Raw genomic sequence first — 13047 nt, forward strand, 5'->3', positions numbered from 1 at the left:
ATGTATGTACTTGCATCTACTGGACAGAATACTGTGAACAGGATGTTTTAGGAGAAGTTTGTTGTATATTATTGGTTATTTGACCATACTTTAACATACAGTACAATATTGTTTTAATCATTTTACAATTGATGTTTGAACTGAATTTATGGAGTCAGTTTCTCTTCCAAAAACATTGCCCAGCTTAATTTATTTTGTGCACCTTCTCATATGTTTATTGTTTAATTTTGTGCCAGTGATATAGATAAGTCTTAAAATTGAGCTCGTTTTTATGGTACTAATTTTACCATGTGCTAGATGACGCTTTCCTAATTGTGTTAGACCATTTTGAATGACCTTAAAAAGGAAACTGTATTGTAACAGTACTTTAAATCATAAAGAAAAAACTGTGTAATGTCACAAATTGGTAGTAAAGTGTGTTAACATGGATATACAGTCTCCTCCGAATCTCTCCTCCGAATCTATTGGAACAGCAAGGCCAATTAATTTTGTTTGTGCTGTACACTAAAAACATTTGGGTTTGTGATCAAAAGATGGATATGAGACGAGAGTTTAGGTTTTTAGCTTTAATTTCCTGATATTTACATCTAGATGTGTTACAAAAGGTTCTATGTTTTATGTTTTTTTATCAGACCACCCAATTTTTAGGTGAGCAAAAGTATATTAACAGATAGTCTAGAAGTAAATTGAAGTAAATAACTATTAATATGTGGTTGCATATCCCTTGCTTGCAATAACTGCATCAAGTCTGCAACTCACTGACATCACCAAATTGTTGGTTTCTTACTTTGTGATGCTTTTACCACAGCCTCTTTCAGTTGTTGTTTGTTTTAGGGGTTTCTTCCTTCAGTCACCTCTTCAAAGGGGGAAATGCATGCTCAATTGGGTTAAGGTCTGGTGATTGATTTGGCCAATCTAAAGCCTTCCACTTTTTCCCCATGATAAAGTCCTTTATTGAGTTGGCACTGTGTTTCGGATCATGGACTACGTTTACATGGACAGCAGTAATCTAATTATTGACCTTAATCTGAGTAAGATAATAATGTGATTAAAGTGTTTACATGAGTCGCTTATAGAATACTCCTGTCATGTTCCCGTTTTACATGTTATAGAACATAATTAGATTAATAGCCCGCGTCATTACGTCACCGCGCCACGCCGTCCGACGTCCCTCAAGAATTTCACGTATCAACATACAGTTCGTCTTCGTTATGGTACCGTATACAGTTTTGGGTGTTTTTATTTTTATATTTTTACGAACGCTTTAAGTGCAGTTAATTGTTTTTCTTGCTATACGTGCTAATAGACAACTGCTTGAAGCCGTGGGCTGCGTCTCAGACTATTATAATTTCTGTCTATATAGTAGCCGAGATACATGTATTTTTCCCCACTACAGGCCTATAGTAGAAAAGTATGCGGTTTGGGACGCGGCCAATCTCTCTTGTTCGCCGTAAAACGTAAAACTGCCGTGTGATCGTGTCCTGTTGCAAAATGTGGTGAAAACTCTTACACAACGTTCATAATGTGATTAAGGTGTTTACATGTCTGTAATACACATCCATAATGCGACTAAAACAGGAGTACTCCACCTGTCTTAATTCGATTAGAGCTTAATTCGATTATGACCTTAATTAGATTAAGGTAAGTAAAAATTGCTGTTTACATGGTAGTTTCTTAACCAAAGTATGGTCTTAATCGGATTAAGAGTGGATTATTGTTGTCCATGTAATGTAGCTATTGTCTTGCTGTATGATAAAATTCCTCCTGATTAATTTGGATGCATTTCTCTGTAAATTGGCAGACACAATGTTCCTGTAAACTTCTGAATCCATTCTGCTGCTACCATCATGAATTACCTCATCAGTAAAGATTAGTGAGCCTGTTCCAGAAGCAGCCATGCAAGCCCAAGCCATGATAATACCGCACCATGTTTCACAGATGAGCTTGTATGTTTGGATCATGAGCAGATCCTTTCTTTCTCCACACTTTGGCATTTCCATAATTTTGGTAGAGGTTCGTTCCTGGTTCTGGTTCCGGAACTTTTGTGGCTCATTTCTGTTAGGGATGAAATGGTTAGGCTACTGGTTTCATGATAAACCATAATAAAATTCCCCTACGGTTAGTATTAGTGTTACATTTAATTATCATTAAAACCATGCACGATTATTGTGATTTATAAAACTCGCGGTAAATGCTGTCCACCCAGCATGAGTCTGACACAAATCCCAAGTGTGGTCATATTTTGGATTTTATAAAAGTGCTGAGGGAAACTCAATAGAACTGGTAACCCTGTCTGCAGAGCTTGCCAGAAGAAAGTTGCTGCAAAAGGGGGCTTTGGCGCTTCATTGGTGCTTTTTCCTCTTTTCCCCCTTGCTTTTAAATCGATTATGAATGCCCGTGCAGCCGTGCGGAGAATTTTCCTATATTTGTCCGACTCGAGTCTTGTTATGACGCAATCATGATGTGTTCTGCTTCAACAGGCAGACAGGTATGCTGAAACCACTAACTCTTCTGCTAACCTTTTCATAATATTAGCAGCATTTTATATGCTTATCGCCAGTAGTTTTCAAATTGATTGAGGGGGAATGTGTTGGTAAGTACTACCTACTCAACTAAATTTCCAGACATGCAAGTAACCGTGTTATTATATGTATGTTATATAGTCAGTAAAGACACAATACCAAACAGACAGACGAAAATTACGTCAAAAGAGACGGCAGAAAATTAAAGAAAAACTGAAGAAGGAGGCATCGAAAGGGACAGCTTAAATCTTTGAGACTACAAAGCCAGTTCAGCAAGCAGTGCTGCAGTTTTATGGAAATCAAAGTGCTGCTGCCAAATGTAAATTTAATTGTGAAATTAATAGTTTTACTGACTTTACAGTAAGTCAGTACGTTTACATGGACAACAATAATCTAATATTAACCTGATTAAGACGATACTCTGATTAAGAAACTAGCATGTAAACAGCAATTTTTTATTACCCTAATCCGACTAAAGTCATACTCGAAGTAAATACAAATTGGATTAAGATGTGTGGAGTATTCCTATTTTAGTCGCATTATGGAAGTGCATTATACAGTATGTTTACATGGACAACAATAAACCGATATTAAGACAATACTCTGATTAAGAAACTAGCATGTAAACAGCAATTATTGATTACCTTAATTATTGATTAATATTGATTAATTGATTAAAATATTGATTAATCCGACTAAAGTCACTTGAAGTAAACACAAATCAAATTAAGACATGTGGAGTATTCCTATTTTAGTGGCATTGTCAATGGGTATTACAGACATGTCCACAACTTAATCACACTATTAACGTCGTGTGGGAGATTTCACTGCATTTTGCAACAGGACACGATCACACACGGCAGTGCTCAACCGTTTGAAGGCAAATAAGAGATCACGGCTGCGTCCGAAACCGCGTACTTAACTGCAATATAGTAGGACAAATACATGTACTTCAGCTACCATATAGTAGGTAAGTACGTGGTTTTGGACGCAACCCATGGCTTCAAGCAGTCGCCTGTTTACATGTATAGCACAATAAATAATTAACTGCACTTGAAGCTTCGTAAAATTATAAATGAAACACCCAAAACTGCATACGGTACCATAACGACGACGAACTGTATGTTGATACGTGAAATTCTGGAGGGAACGTCAGACAGCGTGGCGTGGTGACGTAATGATGTGTGCCGTTAATCGATCTATGTTCTATAACATGTTAAATGGTAACATGAAAGGAATAATCTAAAAGTGACTCATGTAAACACCTTAATCACAATATTGTCTTACTCAGAATAAGGTCAGTAATTAGATTATTGCTGTCCATGTAAACATAGTCAGTGACATACAGTGGTTGTGTCACTACATTTGTGGATGGTAATACATTTCATAATGTTTAAATTTTCTTTTAATGATTCTTTGGATTCATCCCTAAATTAAAAGTTTCTGTTTTGTTGTAATTATTTCTATAAATGTAAAAATAAAATATCATTACGTTATATTAGTAGTGTCATTCTCATATTCATTATTCTGATATTTACATTTACAATGTCTACCAGGGTGATAAGAATATGTAGTTAAATTAAAGTTAGTAATGCAGTAAAGTAGTTAAACTAGTGAAATTAGCTCTTTGGTGATGTTGCCCTTTTTTTCCTTATTTTTTACATTTGAGTCCCTGCCTCTGAGGAACTCTTTGCATGTCCCTGGTTCATTCTTATTCTTAATGAAAAACACAACAACAACAAAACAGTACAATGACAAACTCGCTTATATTAAACCAAATCTTCCGCCATCGTCTTGTCAGTCAGCTTGCCCCACTCTCGTCCCGTGCTAAATGAAATCTGACTCCTGCTGATTTGTGCTGTGAATCTGACTCGTTCAGCTAATGCTGAATTGAGCAGACAAGTTCAGTTTTTAATTGTAGTGTCCATTCTGTAACTGAACTAAATCATTTTTATTACTATAAAAAAGCAAAACGACAGTGGGAGTGGTGCCGTGGTGGGCGAGTGATGTAATCGGTGTGGGGCCGAACACTGTGTACCGACTATCGCAGCAAGCTTAGTGACAACCATTCATCACTTTATAGTCAAATATGAAACCTGTTTAAATTATTTCAGTGTGTATATCAGTACTTTTTGTACATTTTCAGCACATTTTAACAATACCGTGATAATACTGATAACCGTGATAGTTTTGGACATGATAATTGTGATATGAAATTTTCATACCGTTTTGATACCATACTGTAATACATGTTGATAATACCATCTCTAATCTCTGTATTACTTTGGGAATTTCAATCTGGCCCTCTGATTCTTACTGCTGATGAGTGGTTTGCATCTTATGATATGGCTCTTATATTTCTGCTCTCGAAGATTTCTTTGAATGGTGGATTGTGATACCTTCACCCCTGCCCTCTGGAGGTTGTTGGTGATATCACTGACTGTTGTTATTGAGTTTTTCTTCACAGCTCTTGCAATGTTTCTGTCATCAGCTGTTTTTGTTTTCCTTTTTGAACATTTTGCCAATTTACAGAGAAATGCATTCAAATTAATCGGGAAGAACTTTATCATGCAGGAAGACAATGATCCAAAACACACTGCCAACTCAACAAAGGACTTTATCAAGGAGAAAAAGTGGAAGGTTTTAGACTGGCCAAGTCAATCACCAGACCTTAACCCAATTAAGCATGTATTTGACCTCCTGAAGAGGAGACTAAAGGGAGAAACACCCCCAAAACAAACAACAACTTAAAGAATCTGTGGTAAAACCCTGGAAAAGCATCAAAAAAGAAGAAACCAAAAATCTGGTGATGTAAGTGAGTCGCAGGCTTAACACAGTTATTGCAAGCCAGGGATATGCAAACAAATATTAAGTGTTATTTACTTTAATTTACTTCAAGACTGTTCCTATACTTTTGCTTGCCTAAAAAAATGGGTGGTTCTATGTTTATGTTGTTTAACACATCTAGCTGTCAATATGTAAATATAGATGTAAATACCAGGAAATAAAAGCTGAAATCCTAAACGCTTGTCTCCTATCCAACTTTTGATCTCAAAGCCAAATGTCTTTGGTATATAGCACAAACAAATGAATTGGCCTTGCAATTCCAATAGTTTCAGAGGGAACTGTACATGAGAACTTCAGACCTTTGGTTTGATCTCCCCTTAAGAGATAGTCATGAGGCGTTCTCTACTGTGGGACAAGCACACACAACTGAGGCTACAGCTGGATCTTTAGTGTGATTCCCACTGAAATCTATACAGACTTTCTCCGCAATCCCCAGAAAAGCAGGTTCCATGCACAAGCTCTGCTGAACTGTGCAACTGCTCTTTCTTTGTGACTCTCCATTGATGCAATGGCTGACTAGACTGAACTCACTTTACGGATCAGGAGACACCATTGAATCATACCTATAAAGCTTCTCTACATACCTTCTTCAGTGTTGGAATAGTAATTTAGCTATAATTAGTTTGTTAATTACATTAGATGCATACCTTTTCATGGGGAGGCATGGTGGCTTAGTGCTTAGCACACCTTCAGGGTTTAGGGTTCAATTCCTGCGACTGCCCTGTGTGTGCGGAGCTTGCATGTTCTCTCTGTGCTTCGGGGGTTTCCTCTGGGTACTCTGGTTTCCTCCCCAGTCCAAAGACATGCATGGTAGGTTGATTGGCATGTCCAAAGTGTCTGTAATGTATGAATGGGTGTGTGAATGTGTATGTGATTGTGCCCTGCGATGGATTGGCATCCCATCCAGGGTGTACTCCACCTTGTGCCCCATGGCCTCTGGGATAGACTCCAGGTTTGCCGTTACCCTGTAGGATAAACAGTACAGAAAATGGATGGATATCATACCTTCCTTCTTATGATTAACCTTTATGTGATTTACTTGTGTGTTTTTCTTGCTTGTCACAAACTGTCAGTGGATTTATTTATTTGCCATTGCTGATTGCAGAGTACACTGTTTGAGGGATTTTGCTGTAGAAGGCCTGCTGTATTAATACTTCCTGTCTTGAAGTGGACAGACAGATGCATGTTTTTCTGTTTTATTTAAAGTAATATAGCAAATAAAAGGGCTAGGTAATACTCATTCAGGCAGGCAAATGGTCAGGCAATTGAGAAACAGGCATAAACTAGTCAGGACTAATAAAAAAAGAACGCTAATCAAAACAGGCAGGTGGAAGGATGGAGCAAAAATTTGCAAAGTAACTCTGAGATTCAAGATTTTTTAAAGGGAGTAATATGATTGTAAACCAATGAGTGCCATTAATAATCAAGTGACTATGAGTGAGGATATGTGCTTAATGTTGTGGGCTGAGGATCACAGCAGTAATCAATAACAATGGAAGTACTGACATGATAATATCTCAGAATACTTTGCATGTGTGAGGTTCTGTATCTTCCAGCACCAATATTTTGGCAGACTGGTCTTGGATCACTGCTTTCAAATGCTAATTTGAATGCTTAATTGACTGACCTAGATAATTGAACTATCTGTACTCTGTATGTGTATATATATTCAGCAAAAAAAGAAACGTCCTCTCACATTCAACTGCTTTTATTTCCAGCAAATTTCTTAACGTGTAAATATTTGTATTAATATAAAAACATTCAACAACTGAGACATAAACTGAGCAAGCTTCACGGACATTTGACAAACAGAAATGGAATAATGAATCCCTGAACAAAGGCTCAATATAAAAAGTAACAGTCAGTATCTGGTATGGTCTATAGCTGCTTTAAGTACTACAGTGCATCTCATCCTCATGGACTGCACCAGGTTTGTCAGTTCTTGCTGTGAGATGTTACCCCACTCTTCCACCAAGGCATTTGGAAGTTCTTGATCACATCTAGGGGGACACATGGTTACACATGGTTTGCCACTGCAAAGACGATCAGCTGTCCTTCCTGTCTCCCTGTAGCACTGTCTTAGGCGTCTTACATTACAGACATTGCAGTTTATTGCTCTGGCCACATCTGCAGTCCTTATGCCTCCCTGCAGCAGGCCTTCATGCAGTGTTCACGCAGGTGAGCAGGCACCCTAGGCATCTTTCTTCTGGTGTTTTTCAGCGTCATTAGAAAGGTCTCTTTAGTGTCCTAAGTTATTGTAACTGTGACCTTAATTGCCTACTGCCTATAAACTGTTAGTGTCTTAAATATTGTTCCACAGATGCATGTGAAATAATTGTTTATGGTTCATTGAACAAGCATGAAAAACATTGTTTAAATCCTTTCCAATAAAGATCGGTAAAGCTTATTTGGATTTTACAAAATTATCTTTAAAATACAGTCTCTAGTTTCTTTTTTTTTGCTGAGTATATATCTATATATGTCTCTCTCTCACACTCTTTCTCTCTCTCTCTCTCTCTCTCTCTATATATATATATATATGTGTGTGTGTGTATATATATATATATATATATATAAAACATTTAAACATTCATTTATTTATATTTGTATAAGTAATGGTCAACCTTGGCATGAACATACAGTGCATCCGGAAAGTATTCACAGCGCTTCACTTTTTCCACATTTTGTTATGTTACAGCCTTATTCCTAAATGGATTAAATTCATTATTTTCCTCAAAATTCTACAAACAATACCCCATAATGACAACGTGAAAGAAGTTTGTTTGAAATCTTTGCAAATTTATTAAAAATAAAAAACAAAAAAGTACATGTATTCACAATATTCACAGTATTCACAGCCTTTGCCATGACACTCAAAATTGAGCTCAGGTGCATCCTGTTTGCACTGATCATCCTTGAGATGTTTCTACAATTTGATTGGAGTCCACCTGTGGTAAATTCAGTTGATTGGACATGATTTGTAAAGGCACACACCTGTCTATATAAGGTCCCACAGTTAACACTGCATGGAAAAAGTGAAGTGCTGTGAATACTTTCTGGATGCACTGTACTTCATCAAAAAATTAGATTTGTGAAAACCTTTAATATAAAGTGGGAAACATTTATTTGTGATATCTCATATGTATATATTATATGATGATTTCCATCCATAAATGAACTGAAACATACCTGCATGAACTGCTAAAAAATGTGGATTGTGGAATTTAAGAACCTTTATTTCGAACTTAGTTGAACAAGATACACACAGGCATGAAGGATTCAGAGAATTAGAATATATTGTTATTTCTAACTAACACCCAATATGTGTGTAAACAAGTCTCTCTTTGTTTCTTAGCAAAGCATAAAATGGAGTTACGCCTCAAAGTTGATTAATTCCAGAAAGGAGACAACACAGAGGTGAATCTGCCATATTTTTATATTCAGAAGCTGAAATGTTTCTAATTCCTCATTAATATTGCTGTTAATGGTTGGTTGGACTGAGGTGAAGTTTGGTGGTTTGCTATCCAATTCACCCTGCCAGAGCTGAGCATCGTAGTTAGGCTTGCTTTGTTGTACATGATGATGAATATCACTCGGATGAAGAGGAAGTATCACTCAGGGCTTACAAGGCCAAGCAAATGAATAGGCAATTTGCTTAACTTATCTGGATGGTTGGCTAATTGAGTGTTCACTTTGAGTATGCTCTTTTTTTCTCCCTATCAAGTTATTCTGTAATCTATTCTGTATGCTGTTCTGTACACTGGAAATGATTTTTCTGCTCATATCAGTTTACGGTTTCACACTGACTTTGGTCAAAAGCATCTGCTGTGTTTCCTGAGAGAAAACAAGAAAACATGTCCTCAAGAAATAGAAGAATCAACAAATGATAGTCACTGAGAAACCCAAAATTAACGTTTTATTTTTGGGACAGTAGCTAGAAAAAAGAAAGTCATAACCATGCTGAAATTTTCCCACTTGCATGCATACAATCAGCATGTAGACAGTGCATGCACACTCACAAGAGTGTGTCTGAGCCCTTGGGAACATTACAGTATGCTGGTTTCTCTTCCAGGTGACATACCCGTAGTGTCAATTCATGTTGTCTGTATGTATAGAGGTCAGGGAAGACATGTCAGTCAGATTAACAACAGGTTGTTTCCTGTGATAGTTCCTGTTTTCAAAACATTTGCCAGGAGTTTCTCACCTGTCAGTGATTAAATTATACTGTTTTTCTCTTTTTCATCTATAATTTTGTGCTATTGCTTCATTTTCTTCACGTATTCTTTATAATTTTCTTGAAGAATCCTTTTTTTTTTTTTTTGCTTTGACTAAGATACATCTAAAATTCAACATGGCAAACATTCAGCTTGTTTAGTGTGTTGATTACAAGATGTTTAGTCATTCTTCCTCTTTTGTTAGTAGTAGCTTTATTTGTGATAAGTGTATATTAGTATTAGTTAGTACTCTGACTGTGAAGATTAGAGGTACACATCCTAGAGGGGGTTAGAGAAAGCTTTGAGTTTTTTGAGTGTCCTCTTTTCTACCACCACCTCAAAATGTCCAGAGAGCAGCCCAAGTTCATGCTTTTGTTACCTCTAGGTTGGACTATTGTAATGCCTTACTGTCTGACTGTTTCAGTAGGTGCATAAACAAGCTCCAGTTAGGCCAGAGTGCAGCTGTAAGAGTCCTTACTAGAACCAGAGGATATGACCACATCACCTCTGTCTTATCCACACTGATACTGGCTCCCAGTCAAATTTCACATTTATTATAAAATACTACTACTGACTTATAAAGCTCTGAATGGTCTTGTGCCACAGTACCTGAGCGAACTTTTGGTCTTTTATAATCTGCCATGCCTACTTTGATCAAAAGGTGCAGGATATTTGTGGTACCTCGAATAGTGAATATATAGTGAATAGGGTAGAGCTTTCTTTTACAAAGCCCCGCAGTTATGGAACAGCCTTCCAATAAGTCAAACCTTTTGTGAATAGTTTTTTCTCACAGAAAGGAGCAGATCTGGAGGGCTCATGGGCTCATAGTGTTGTGGTGAACTGAGATGTTTGGATGCTGTCAATTAGATAATTACAATTGCTGTGATAGCTTTAGGACTGCAATTGCCACAAACGGTTTTGCACTCAAGTATCCATCAATGAACAGTAGATAAGTTCAACAAAACAGACTTCATGTGAAAACTGTAATGAATTTCCTGGTTACATAGTAGCACTATTTGACCATGTAGTAGACAGTTATAGAAGGGAATTTTCCATTGTCATCCAGATGATTATGGGTTCCCTTTTGAGTCTGGTTCCTTTCAAGGTTTCTTCCTCATATTGTCTCAGGGAGTTTTCCTTGTCACCGTCACCTCTGGCTTGCTCATTAGGGATAAAGTCATACATTTAAAATGTATATCCTGAATGTATATATTTCTGTAAAGCTGCTTTGGGAAACTGTCCACTGTTAAAAGTGCTATACAAATAAAATTTAATTTAATTGAGTCGAGCGGTGGGGGTGGGTGGCAGCAGAGGTGTGGTTGAGTGTTGGCTGAACCAGCAGGTAATGAATGATTGTTCTCACATGTGTGATATTACTGGAAGCCTACTTATATGGTTGTTTTTCGTTTAAGTGGAAGCTGTGAACTCGAGAGAGCCGGACCTAGCAGAGCCGACGCAACACACACTTGAACTTGGACTTGAACTAGAGTTTGAACTTGAATGTGAGAAAAGATATTAACTGTTTGGTCTCTTGATTTTTCTTTGAAGTTTATGCGAAATGTGCTGGAAATCTAGCTCATGCTAGATATATAAGGGAAAAATAAAAGAAACCCAAAGCTTCATAATTCACCTGCCTGCATAGTCCTTGCCACCCCCCCCCCCCCCACACACACACGGTTCTACATTGAGCTAAAGCTAAACTATTTTAGAATATATGGGGTAATGATATTTTAGAATATAAGGGGTAATGAGTTTTTTTTGTGTTTTTAACTTTTTTGCAGATACGATGGACCAAGACAGCGGGCAGTGCTGCAGATCGCTTTCATGAGTCCAGCGTGTTCAATGAGACTCTGCGCATTACTCACATCCAGAGGCACCATGGTGGCCGTTACTACTGCAAGGCAGAGAATGGCCTTGGCACCCCTGCCATTAAGTCCATTCGAGTGGACGTCTATTGTGAGTTACCCTCTACCTGTAAGCCAAGAACACACATGTACATCTGCGTGCACACACACACACACACACACACACACACACACACAAACGGCACACTGCTGACATATCTCTGCTTCCCGCATATGAGTCAAATGTTTGATTAGTGCATACATTTTGCCTCATGCATTTTGCACAGCTAGATATAAGCTTTTCTTGTGTTTTAGATACTCAACAGATAGTTTAAAACTCAACAAGCGAAGTTTGGACACCAAATACATTTTGGTTGATTGACTCCCCTTGTTTCGGGGGGTTTTTCCCTTCAGTCTCCTCTTCAGGAGATGAAATGCATGCTCAACTGGGTTAAGGTGTGGTGATTGACTTGGCCAGTTGAAAACCTTCCACTTTTTCCCCCGATAAAGTCCTTGATAAAAGTCAAGTCCCTGATAAAGTTGAGTTGGCAGTGTGTATTTGATCATTGTCTTGCTGTATGATAAAGTTTCTCAGATTAATTTGAATGCACTTGTAAATTGGCAGACAAAATATTCCCGTAAACTTCTGAATTCATTCTTCTGCTACCTTCATGAGTTACATCAATAAAGATTGGTGAGCCTGTTCCAGAAGCAGCCATGCAAGCCCAAGCCATGGCACTGCTTCCACCATGTTTCACAGATGAGCTTGTATGTTTGGATGATGAGCAAATCCTTTCTTTCTCTACACTTTGATTTTTACATCACTTTGGTACAGGTACATCTCTGTATTTCTTTGCTAATTCCAATCTGGCTTTCCGATTCTTACTGATGATGAGGGATTTGCATCTTGTGGTATGTCCTCTACGATTCTGCTCTCAAAGTCTTTGAATGATGAATTGTGATCCCTTAACCCCTGCCTGTGGAGGTTGTTGGTGAGGTCACTGACTGTTGTTTTTGGGTTTTTCATCATCGCTCTCATCCCTGTATATGCTTGAAAAACCTGCCTCACATGGGGCAAAACTATAACATCAATAAAAAGCACAGAAAAAATAAAACTGCAGTACACCATCATACTGGATGTTTAAACAAAGCTGTACATTCTTTTGTTCAACTTCAGTAGAACTTCAGAGTCCAGTCTTGCTCTCAGAGGACTGAAAATTATTCCAGCTGTGCTAAACAGCCTCTCACAAGCAGCTGAAGCTGGTAAGGTAGTATTCATCCTTAAAGATTACTTGCACAAGGCTGGGAAGGACTTCAAAAATCTTTGTGATCAACGTTGCAAGCACGTTATGCCTCTAATTGAGTGTTTTTCATACTTGCAAAGAAGTCTTCTTCATCAGAGGTGTTGGAGGCATCAGTTGGTGACTAGGATGTGTTTACTTCTACCAAACGTAGTCCAGACCTTATATGGAAGAAAACACTTGATCAACTTAATGTGAATACAAATGACCATTTATTATTTTTACTTATTCTTATTAAAGACATTTGTTTGGCAGTAATTACATTTGTAAAAAAAAAACAAACAACAACAACAACAAAAAAAAAACAAACAACCCCCCC

The 13047-nt window shown here is 37.6% G+C and overlaps 1 protein-coding gene across 1 annotated transcript in view; it reads left to right on the forward strand.

The window, feature by feature from the left end:
* mdga2a (MAM domain containing glycosylphosphatidylinositol anchor 2a) overlaps positions 1-13047 on the forward strand; it is a 192628-nt gene that overhangs the window by 29561 nt on the left and 150020 nt on the right. The window contains exon 3 of the mRNA XM_053633356.1: positions 11365-11539. Within this exon, the coding sequence (XP_053489331.1) occupies positions 11365-11539 (175 nt within the window). The remainder of the gene's footprint in view (positions 1-11364; positions 11540-13047) is intronic.

This window comes from Ictalurus furcatus, chromosome 9, assembly GCF_023375685.1.
Source record: "Ictalurus furcatus strain D&B chromosome 9, Billie_1.0, whole genome shotgun sequence".
Lineage (NCBI taxonomy): Eukaryota > Metazoa > Chordata > Actinopteri > Siluriformes > Ictaluridae > Ictalurus > Ictalurus furcatus.